Raw genomic sequence first — 11,542 nt, 5'->3', positions numbered from 1 at the left:
AGTTTATTTATTTATTTATTTATTTATTTATTTATTTATTTTCATTTGTTATTTTCATTTCATTTATTATTTCATTTATTTATTTTCATTATTTATTTCATATTTGTCTGGTATTTCTGCCTGTTCAAGGTCTATAGCTTTTTTGAATTTTCATTTATTTTTTTACCAAATTGCTCACCTTTCTTAGTCCCTACTCTGCTCACCTCCTGGCTCTTTTGAAAACTGATGACTTTATGTTACATGAGCTCAAGTCATGGAAAAAACTGACCAGTGAGGTAAAAGGGATTTCAGTCATGGCAGATACTTGAATTTTTCAGGACTTGTGTCAGTTTGGCTCATGCTGTTGTTACGTAGATGATCCTATATAATGCCACCTGATTCTAATTACATAGTGTGGGTACTGATGCGGGAGGAGAAGGGATAGAGAAAACTGACACTTACAGCCTGGCTATTTCGGCACAAGGCACCTTAGCCATCATGACAGCTGCATGAGTGAGATCAGTGACTGTGCCTCTGTTGTGAAAACAGTACAAGTTCTGAGGACAGGAGCCAGTGCCTGAGATCTCTCACTGCTCTGTGAGGAAACTCCAAAGACTCCAGCCATCTGCTGTGCTGTGTGGACCAGTACAGGCCTAAGATTGGCATCCTGGAGAAGGGTAGGAGGCTTCTGTGTAGCAGCCTAGAGAGGTGGCATGGAAATGGACTCAAAAGTGCAGAATGCAGCAGTGGACACAAGATCTGGTGCATTTGAAGGTGACACATTGTAAACAAAGGCATGGTGACCCCAACATTTACAGGAGGGAAGGAAACACAGATTCTACAGAGAGAGAGTACCAGAACGTGCTACACAGATCAGCTGGTGAGATGGCAGGAAACACAGGATGATGTGGATGGGCAAGGAATTGCCTACGGGGAATATCTTTGAACATTTGGGATGGAACCATATGGAACGTTCTGCCACTAGTGACACAGCCCTGTTTATGGAAAGCAAGGGTTTTGTGCTTCCAGTGCCAGACTAGCCATGTGATATATTCTTTTGGCACTCGGGAGAGCTGCTAGAGAACACATTCTAGAGACCTACTAGCCCCAGCAAGATCTCCTGTTTTGGTTTCTGGTTAAGGGAAACCGACCATGTCAAAGTCCATTGCACCCCTTAGCTTCTCCAGCCTTGCTGCATTGTATCTGGTTAAACGTACACAGAGAAAATTGGTCACTGGTATGAAGGTTCTGTGGTGGCAGATATGATCTCACTGATAGATTCCATAGGAATATCCCCCTCACATGGGATCTCCTTGACCTCTTTCAGATCAGGAGTCATTTGTGTTCCTATTTTATCCTGGTTTTCTCTACAATCCAGAAGATGCTTTACACACAACACTTGTGATGCTCAATGCCTTTGAGCATGAAAACATACTGGTCCCAGGAAGAAGATCACTGGATTCTTAGCTGCCTGGTTTTTGATGAGGCTAAGAGAAAATCCTGATCCCAAAAGGAAATTTGACTGTAAATTTGTTCTTCTATAAAGGAATTGGGAAAAATGAGGGAAGAAATAGGATTCATTTCTCAAGAGATACTTTGTCTTTTTCATGTCTAGCTTTTTACAAGGATTATTGATCCATTTGGCTGAAAAATAAGGTAAGCAGTATTAGTATCTTGGAAGAAAATAATATCTAGGATTTTTGTGCCCACAACAACTGTAATAGTTTCAAGTATGTGTTCATGTGTAGATAATACATGCACAATGCACAAATCAAGACAACTTCGTTTCACACAACAGAAAATAATATCTTTTAAAACATAAAAAGGGAAACAATGGATAAACTCTCTTTTCCGAGACTGGGTGAGCCTGCAAAGTGACAGGTGCTGATGCAAGGTGAGAAAATTTTTGGGTGAGAGTGGAGTATAGAGTGCCCTGGGCTGCCAAGGCAGATTGTAACATGGGAACCTGGGCCACTGTCAGCCAGCCAGATCCCACCAAGACGACTTTAGCTCTTGCCTTTCAAACTTTTCAATATCCTTTCTTCCAGCTATGGAGGATGGGCAAGGTGCCCTGACTGACATCCAGCCAGCTGAGGAAGGTCTGCTGTTTCAGGATGAAGTTATACAGGCCTTTGGACTTCATGGCGTAGAAGACATTGCTGCCTTCAGGGATCTTGAATACTGTGGGAATGAGCAAAGAGCTGGTCATTGGTGCTCATAGGGGACCATTTCAAGCACCCCCAGCTGTGGAAGTCCTCCTCCTAGAAAGACCTGCAAGTTTTCCAGTCAAGCCCCAGCTCCATCTAGGACAGCTCCTGAGGACTATGTGTCAAGGCCTGATACAGCATAAAGACTTCTCATTTGAAAGAAGTTTTGAACTAGAATATCCCATCTCAGCCTGGAAATGGAAAAAGCTTACCATCCTGCAAACTCTAGGTCTTTACTGGTCAGGACTCTGGAAGTAGGCTTACCAGATCCATAGGCAACTCTTGAATGCTCCCTGAGACTCTGGAATACTCTGCCAAAGACCAGGCCTCATCACGGTTTTCTTGGTCCAAGGCTGAGGAGGCCTCCACATCTGGTTTATCTTAGATATCCAAAAAGTCCTACCTCTGGACTCTTCCTCAGCCCTTTCCTCTGGCCAAGAGTGAGCTGTCAGCCAGTGCTGAGAGGACTTGGGCAGCTCTGTCTCCACTTGTGTCTCCCCAAGACTCAGTCTTGATTTTCTGCAAGTATACTGGCCATCTAACATGTCTGCCTAACCACAGTGAAGCAAGAATATTCAAGACCATTTAGGATATAATTCTAGTGATGCTGATTGTCCCTATGGACAACCTGCACTAATGACTACTGTGTGTATCCAGCCACACTGGAAAGAATACACTGCATTGACAACACTTGCACAGACCTAAAATGTACTTCCCTGTATGTGTGAACCATTGGTCATTCTGGTCTCCTTGAGGCAAGGAGGTTATAGAAGCAGAGGGCTGGGAACCTGCCCAGTGTCTCAGCCTATGCTTGTTCTGGGTTCTGCCCACTCCCAGTTCTAACACACTGACTTGGCTTCTGAAACGTCTGCATCTCCTGACTCAGACTTGGATTTCACACAGAATGCCTCAGTCCAGGGCAGCACCCATTCTTTCAGAAACACATTTACTTCCTAGCAAGCAGGCATTCCTTCCTTGGACCATGTGAGCAACCTACCCTCTGGGACAAGCCTTGGCTCTTCTTTCCTCACTAAGTTAGTTTTGATCTGCAAGTTCACACCCAACAGGGGACAAAGGAGCAGAGAGGATCATGAGCTCCTGGGAGAACAATGGATTAACAGGAGGTCAAGAGCCTTGCTGGCAGATGGCTTTGTGTGTTGTGCCTGCTGACTTTCAGCTGGTTTGTACCACAGCTGGCCACACCCTGACTTACTCTCTCTGTCAGAAACAATCTGCAGGAGCTCATAATATTTGGGGTCATCTTCAATCAAGTGCTTCTCCATAGCCTTCTGGATGATGTTGGAAGTCCGATCATTGCAGGTCACCTGGGTTAAGGCAGGGAAAGTGCCTCAGAGTAGGCTCTCCTGTTGCTCCCCCAGGGTTCAGTAGCAAGGGACTCTCCAAGGTGCAGTAGCACTGAGCCCAAAGGCTCTTGGCTGTATTTACTGGCCTATCCCCTTCTCCTGCTTCCCAAGGACAGCTTCCATGTAATGCATTGTGCCCAATCCCACACATCAACAGTCTCTTGGCTTTCAGCATCTTGCCTCCCCTCTATGCCACCTTGAGAAGCTACTTGAGCTCATAAATAATGTTTCATAATTCTGGGCAACAGAAATGGCCAGGTCAACCCGATTGGGGATCCATCACCATGGCAGGCCCGATCCTCATTGCAGACTGCACAATTGAATGACACAAAATGGACCCATGGATAGCTGGACCCAGAAGGCCAGAGCACAGATGGTGCCATGAGGTCCATATGGATGGTATCACATTTGCAAATGATTCCTCATCTGCCAGAGTGGGGCCATAGGAGAGTAGTCCTGCTCCGTGCCCATACCCATAATGTGAGCATCCACTGCAGGCTCGTGTTCAGTGATATCCACACTGACTGTACTGCTCACCAACCTTTTGAGACCCTACTCTGGACTGCAACTTCCACCACCCAATGAGCCTCCCCTGTTTTCTGGCAGCAGTTCCTCTCTGACAGAGTCCCAATGTCATGGCTCTCCTGATTGGCTTCAGCCCCCAGTGTCTCAGTGTCCCTCTGAGAAAGTCAGTGTCCTCACAGTACAGAATGACCCAGGGACACTTGCCTGAAGTCATCCTCCCTGCTTCTACTCCCACACCCGAGTTTTTGGTCACCACTTACGGCAGCTCAAAGACTCCTGGGGTCAGATAATCAGTTGTCCTCTCTCCTCTCAGCTCACATACAGAGTTTGGCCTCTGACACTTTTGTGATTATCTGGCTGTCCTAGCTCACTAGAAAGGCAACTCCAGGAAGGCAGAAGCATATATGATGCTTGGTATATGTTGACCCATAGCTATGTGTGGCCCGAAAAAGAGCCCCTACAGCCTGCTCACCAGAATACTTTTGTACATGTTTCCTTTGGCCTCCTCTATGCTGACCCTGATGATGCAGGAGTCACCGACTTGCTGGTTGTAAAGAGGCCCCACTTGGGCCATCTGCTCCTTGATCTGTGTAGGACAAAATTATCAGCAGAGTCCATGACCCTACAGGTTCCCCACCCAGAAAGACAGCCAGCTCTGAAGCTTCTAAAAGCTCTGTTCAGGAGGAGCTTGGGTTGTTTCTTGCAAGGTGGAGGGGGTCGTGATGCTACTAAAAAGAGCAGAGTCAGTCGCCTTGTTTTCCTGGATATCAGAAGTCCTCGAAGCCTTATGCAGCACAACCCAGCCACATTACTGCAGAGCTGCTTTACCTGGGCTCAGTCTAGAGCTGCTGTCCTGCAGGCCCCATGGGAAGAGTGGGTTTGACTCCACTGCAGAGTGGGGGAGAGAGTTACAAACTGTGGGATCCAGGTATTCTTTGCCTCCTTGTTTCCCTGAAACTAGGTTGAATCCATACCAGGATAGAGACCATGGCCTGGGGATGAAGCTTGGGAAGCCAAGCCTTGTGATTCAAGACTCCTTGAAACACTGGGTACTGCTCCGACTATGAAAAAAAATGGTGAATAGGACTGACCCAGGATGGTGTGATGGCAAGAAGGGAGACTGGCAGTATCTTTCTCTAAGGTTTATGCCAGATCTTGGCACAGAGCTGCTGGGACCAGGCATGCCTTGTGTCTCCACCTCTAAATCTGTTGCTGTGTTCACCTGTATGAGCGCTACCACTAGGGGCTTCTTTGAGTGAGGTCTCCAGGTTCAGTGCTCTTCAGGTGTCTAATGAGCGCTAAGGCTGCTGAAGTGTTCTGGGAGACAGAAGTGTCCCAGACATACTGCACTGACCACCATGCCCCAAGGGCTAGGTCTCTGGAGCCTGTCTTTACTGCTTTTTGCAACCCTTTCCTGGAGAGACAGAGACTTCACCAAGTCTCCTGCCAAGAGGGAATCAGAAACCTCAGGGTTCAGAAATGTGACCAGTCATATGATGTGCGATGGTAGAGCAGGATTTGAACAGGAACACAAGCTACACAGCGTGGAAAAAGATTTGGATGGCTGGTACCTGCAGAAAGCCTGCCTTTGCCCTGCCCTGATGACCCAACCACTGGCTGAATTCCTTAGCATTAACTGTTCCCTCACCAGCTTAGAAGGGGATAAGAGAAAGTATGGCTTCTCTTCCCTCACCTTGTTAGCTGTGGCCACAGATGAAGACTTCAGTGGCTCTAATGATGCCGGTGGCACTGGGTTTGACTCCATCTCCAGAGTCTGTGACACAACTGACTTCTTCTCTGGAAGTGATGACAGAGATGCATGGCAAAATGATCCCAAAATCAGCCTGCTCTGAACCATTCCCTGCTTGCCAAAGACTGCTTGGTCCCTGACCCCACTTCAGGACCACAGGCCAGACAGCTCCTTCACCTAACAGGCCAAAAGGTCCTCCTGTTGCAGGCACAGTGCAGGCCGAACCTCCTCAATGGGAGCCCATCCCAGCCCTTTATCATGTTCTCTAATGAGCTCTCCTTACCCCAGTCTTCCTCACTCTCTGAATCAGCCTCTGAGGAAATTGGCTTCTGCAGCTGTGCTAGGAGAAATTGGGCACGGTTCTCCAGGTCCGAGCCAGGGAAGTGCAGCTGCACAAATTGCACCAGCTGCTTCAGGCAAGGGAAGTTTGGAGGATCATGGAAGTGCTGCTGATAGGTGTCCAACCAGGTGCCCAGTATGGTGGAGATGGCACTGGGGGAAGGCAGGCAAGAGCAGTGTCAGAGGTCTGCACTCTGCTTCCTCATGCTGAAGACCTCAGCCTTGCAGCAGGAATCACAATTGTGGGACCCCAGGTTTGCTTCACCCTCCCGCATCACAGGTCCCCCTAGTCAGACAAGGGAGCCCCTTTCTTAACCAAAGCCCACTCACTTTCTTAGCTGTCTTTGGCGTTCACCTCCTTTGCCAAAGCAGGCCAGGATGTGGCTATGTCGGCAGGACTTCATGAGTTTATCACATCTGTAACCAGCATGAAGAAAAGAGAACTTTGGTGGCTAGAACTTTTTCCTGCAGGCGAAAGTGGGCTCTCTCAAGAGCCTTGAACCTAGATCCTCAATGCTAGCCCATCTTTACTTGTGCTCAGAGTAACAGAACATGCAAATTGAGGCTTCAAGAAGTCTGGGCCCAGTTTCATTGCTGACTGAGAGAATGGAGCAAACTCCGCAATGTGTGCTGTTACTTATCACACCTGTCTTCTGTGTCTCTAATATAAAAAATTCTGACACCCCAGGTCAATGTGATTTCACGCAAAGGGCCCCTCCGTCACCTCAGAGCTGGCTTTAAACAAGACCTTTCTGCTTCTCAACATTTAATGTCCTGCTTTGCCTTGGTGAGCAGGCGCAAATGAAACTCACCTTGTGGACCAGAGTAGCAGGTAAAACAAGGACTGTCCCTAGTCCTGAGGTTTTTGTCAATGACTGACTTTGTGATGGAATTGGAGCCCAAGAGAGAAGGAATTCTTGCTCTTTTCCCTGGATTATGCTAAAGACCCAGTAGTGAGCCTGCTTTCCCCATGAGCTTCATTTGTGTGTGTGTGTGTGTGTGTGTGTGTGTGTGTGCATTGAGTGCAATCAACCAGCTTCTTCCTAGATAACTTCCAGGTTCCTGTGCCCTTCAGACCAGCCCCAGGATTCCTGGTCTAGACAGGGATCCTCAGGATGCCATGCAGAACCTCCTTTACAAATGGGGAGACTGCTTTGTGTCAGGCCTCAGGTAAGTGCTACCCAATGTGATCATTGTTTCCCCAAGGGGTGTGAAAGTTACATATGAGAGGCCCAAGGTAGGTGCTTCCAAGGCTCAGATTCCTTGGTTCTGGCAATACCCCTAAGTCTGCTCTGAGCATCTCAGTTTCCATAGAGTATACTTCTCATGGCATTCCAAAGATCCAGCCAAAAATTAATGAACCCCCACCCATGCTTATGAGGTGGGACACACACCTTTTCAGCAGAAGCTCCAGCACCTGCTGTGTGGTGCCAACTGATCGGTAGCTTTGGAAAAATCTGTGGACGAACCAGGTGTCCCCACGAAGCACAGAAGGCACTAGGTCATTCACCATGCTCGTACGTGCATCCTCCATCAGTATTTCCAAACAGCCACGCACTTCCAATTTCTGGCTCCATGTACAATTGTGGGTTGGGACCAATGACAGAGGTTCAGACACAGAAACAGTAGCTCTATTAGTCTCTCTTTTTTTGATCACTGAGTACAAAGATTCAAATCTGAAACAATGCAGGAAAGGTCTACTCTGCCTCAAGGTTTTAGAGTGTTCAGTTCATTTCTGATGGGTTCCAAGGTGGATATGGCAAGGTGCAAGGCCATGATGGAGGAAAGCTGCTCAAACAATAGCAACCCTGCAGAATAGGAGGGAGGAGCAGGGGGATAAACTTGCAGGTGACCCAAGTGACCCACCTCCACAAAGTAGCCTCCATTCCTAAGGTCACCTTCTGATATTGCTGTACACTAGCAAAAAGTGCTTCGTTATGTTTGTGTTATGCCTAAGTTATATGACCAAATTACATGTAACTTTGCCAGACTGTTCTGTATGCATTTCTTTTTTTTTTTTTTTCTGGGTGACATAATTGATATATTAATCAACGATCCCCTCTGTAAAGAATTGTAAATCCCCGGGAACCTGACCAAATTGATATATTAACCATTGCTGCCTTCTACAAATAACAGATGTTGAACTAATATAAATTGACAAAAGGTTCTTAATTGCTGCTATATTTCTCTGTCCTCTGCAAAGGGAAACAAAGTCTTCCTCATTGCTTATCAGATTTTCTGATCCATTCCCATAACCCCTTACTTTGTAAATTGTGCTTTCTACAAAAAGTCTAAAACATTTTGAGAGACAGCTTTTGCGAACTGCAACTGCACTGTCTCGCTACCAAGATAAAATAAATCAGCACTGCTGTTTTAAAAATCATGTCTTGCCCCACTTTTGGTCTCGAGGTTGGGGACTACAGGAGGCTTGTTTGTGGGTTATAAGAATATGAGCTCATTGATTGTAACCCACTGATGAGAACTATCTGAAGATCTAATCTAACTCCAAACCCCACCTTGAACATATGGGACAAGAGGGTGACATTTTAGATGTAAAGCACAACCTGAGCAAACTGCCAAACTGCTGCGTTAAACAACAAAGTTCAAACAGCATGGAGAGATTTTTCAGTACTCACACATGGAGATGGGCACACAATGACACACCTATACTCACACCAGGGAGGGGCTGAGCACACACAAGGAGTAGTTCAAACAATGGGTCACCTTTCGATTCAGTGAAAATGTCCACAGGCGTCCAGGACGATGTGAGACTAATGATTTCCAAAAGTTGCCAAAGCCTCTTCTGTTAGGTCTCCTGAGGTCTGAGCCTCGGGAAGTCTGGAGACAAGACAAAAACATCCTGTTTTATCGAGGCTCTCCAGACAAGTGAGCTCACTACAGTTGGCTGTTAGAAAAGGTCCCCTGGAAACAGAGTTCTGAGTTCTATTTCATCATTAAGGAAGTGAGGTCATCTCTTGGGGTCCCCTTAACCGAGTAGGATTAGGTATTAGGTATTAGGAGTTAGGATTCAAGAATAAATTCAGGGTTACACTTAGAGGTTAGTCTAAGTGTTAAAATTAGTGCTAAGTCTTTGCTTTGGGATTATAGTTTACAATAAACTTTACAATAGTGATTACAGTTAGAATTTGAGTTTGTAGTTAGGAAAGGTGTTACGGGGTTAAATTCAGGTTTAGGTCTAGAGTTAGGCCTATGGTTAGGGCTTGATTTTGTTCTAGGATTTGGATTTGTACTTACATTTTGTTGCAGGTTACTTTAAAGTGTTAGTTGAAGAGTTAGGAATTAGGTTTATGATTAGCTTCATTAATTAGCTATACAGACGGTAATTTTCACAGTTTGAAAGCATTGGAAAATTTTCTAGATATTTAGTTGAGTAATCCTTCTTAATGTCTGAAATCAAATTTTCCTACATACAGTTATTTCATTGCATGGGGAGTCTCCCTATTTCACCCAGTCTCTGAAACATACATCAGGCCTACATTATGCACAGACATGTCCCTCATCCTGCTTGGGATCTGACTTCTCATCCAGGTCCTCCATGGCCCAGCTGGGCCCTGTACCATAAAGATATCATCCCTATCACATCAGGTCAATCCGTGCATGGTGACCTATTCACTCTGCTTGGGCTCTGAATTCTAGCTCACGGTGGAACCGTTCGGTGTGTGGGTGCTGTCCTCAAATCTTCCTGATGCTGAGCCCCCACTTTGGCTGCCATTCCACAAAGACTCTATCCTCAAACACTTTGACCTCTGTGCTTCCATAAAACCTCTGGCAGAGTTGCCCCTCTGCATGCCCAAGCTCACATTGCACGCTACCACCTACTACACAAATGACATCTGCTCACCTTCAAGTCTTCCTAAAACCGCAGAAGACATCTTTCCCACCCTCTGGATAGCCTTCTCAGTCCTCTTATTGACAGTGCTCTGTGACAGGCCAATCCCATGAGTGGCCATTATGTTCAAGCTCTGCTTCTGCATGCCAAGTGATGATATTTCCAATCCCCATGATGATATGTTTCTCATTCTTCCTGGTTCGATTTTCCTGACAAACTCTGCATAATTACCCTGTTCCTGAGACCGACCATTGCTGCTCACCACTGCACCATGACCCAGACACCTACTGTGTCACATCCAACCCATTGCTTTATTCAGGACTGGTCTATGCTGTAAGGAAAGAGAAAAGAATGAAGCAAAGTATAAGAGAGGATAAGGTAGTTTCAGGTTCTCTACAGTTCATTATTGGACTGAACCTGTGGCTGATTGAGGACAGATGTGTATGTTCTTCCCCTCATTTCAGTGACAGCCACTTATTCAGACCCTTCACTACCAAAAGAGAGTGTATATTTCTAAATTTCTCTCTCTCTTCTAATGGCCATTTTGAATGTATCATGTTGTGATACAAATAAGCCTAACATCAGAGTGGCTTACAGAAACACTTTCATTTCAGTATTACTTACATGCTCAGGGTCTGTTTAGGTGTTACTATGAATTTTCTTTGCTCCACAGAATGAATCTTCTCATTCTGGGTCACCCCAATGCAAGTTGTACTATGCAGTAGATTTGCTATTTGGATACAGACATACAGTATATTTGCTCAGATTTTATCGGCCAGTGGAAGTCAGATGTATATGCCTGTGACTGGGATAGAAAACACATCCTGCCTACAAGAAGGCATTTCAAGGCATCAAAGTTTAACCATTCAGAGCTCCCCAATGTCTACCTTATCTAGGTTGGTTATCATTTTGCACTGACATGATAAATGGGCCACTAGCACAACACGTGCTGAAAAGAGGAACATTTATATCAAAATAAAGTACTCAAAATTGTGTTTATGTTTGCTCCTCCTTGTCATCTCTCCCTTTCACCATCTGCACCTCTTCCTGAGAACACTGTAGCTAGGCAGAAATAAGAGCTGTCTTTGTCAGGTCTGCCCTTAACCTAGAAGCCTGACCTTCCTTCAAATGGCTGGGGTCACAGTCATTGTTATATTTAAGTAGTATTAATTCCACCAAAGGAAAACATTTACTACATTTTTCACAACAGTTTTTAATGAGATTATAAGTGATCTTTTTGATTACTTTGACATATTACTTAGAACACAGGAGACTTGTTAACTATTTTTATTCTTCGCTTTTTTTTGTTTTTTAAAGAAGTCAGGTGCTCCAGTTTCATTCACTTTTTTCATGTTATGAAATGTGGAGTAATATGCAGATGGGCAGATGTTAAAACACATGAATGGATACATGCACACTAATTTGTTCTTTCAAGGTATGCATTACATTGTAACAAAAACATTCCCTACACAGAGGACTTACTGGGAACAAATTTTAGAAATAAATGTTTCTCTATGTTAATTTTTCC

At 45.3% G+C, this 11,542-nt stretch overlaps 1 protein-coding gene across 1 annotated transcript; it reads right to left on the bottom strand.

Annotated features, from left to right (window-relative positions):
• Positions 1 to 2,008: 2,008 nt before the first annotated feature.
• LOC134473567 (ral guanine nucleotide dissociation stimulator-like) lies at positions 2,009 to 9,070 on the bottom strand. Its single transcript, XM_063238280.1, has 8 exons — positions 8,889 to 9,070; positions 7,559 to 7,731; positions 6,495 to 6,581; positions 6,109 to 6,317; positions 5,769 to 5,872; positions 4,548 to 4,661; positions 3,400 to 3,511; positions 2,009 to 2,160 (listed from the first exon to the last, which is right to left on the bottom strand). Exons 1-8 carry the CDS (start codon positions 9,021 to 9,023, stop codon positions 2,009 to 2,011), a joined length of 1,086 nt encoding a protein of 361 aa, XP_063094350.1. The 5' UTR covers positions 9,024 to 9,070.
• Positions 9,071 to 11,542: the final 2,472 nt, after the last annotated feature.

This window comes from Cavia porcellus, unplaced genomic scaffold (genome assembly GCF_034190915.1).
Source record: "Cavia porcellus strain 051 isolate PalLab524CR breed Dunkin Hartley unplaced genomic scaffold, mCavPor4.1 scaffold_27, whole genome shotgun sequence".
Classification (NCBI taxonomy): Eukaryota; Metazoa; Chordata; class Mammalia; order Rodentia; family Caviidae; genus Cavia; species Cavia porcellus.
The sequence above is the reverse complement of the archived record's forward strand: the minus strand, read 5'-3'. Positions and strand labels throughout refer to the sequence as shown.

Coding starts and splice junctions, on each gene's coding strand:
- LOC134473567 (XM_063238280.1), bottom strand. CDS start 9,023: ATGTTTTTGTCTTGTCTCCAGACTTCCCGAGGCTCAGACCTCAGGAGA. Junction 6,318..6,494: donor CGCCAAAGACAGCTAAGAAA/GTGAGTGGGCTT, acceptor GCCTTCCCCCAG/TGCCATCTCCACCATACTGG. Junction 5,873..6,108: donor AGAGAGTGAGGAAGACTGGG/GTAAGGAGAGCT, acceptor CATCACTTCCAG/AGAAGAAGTCAGTTGTGTCA.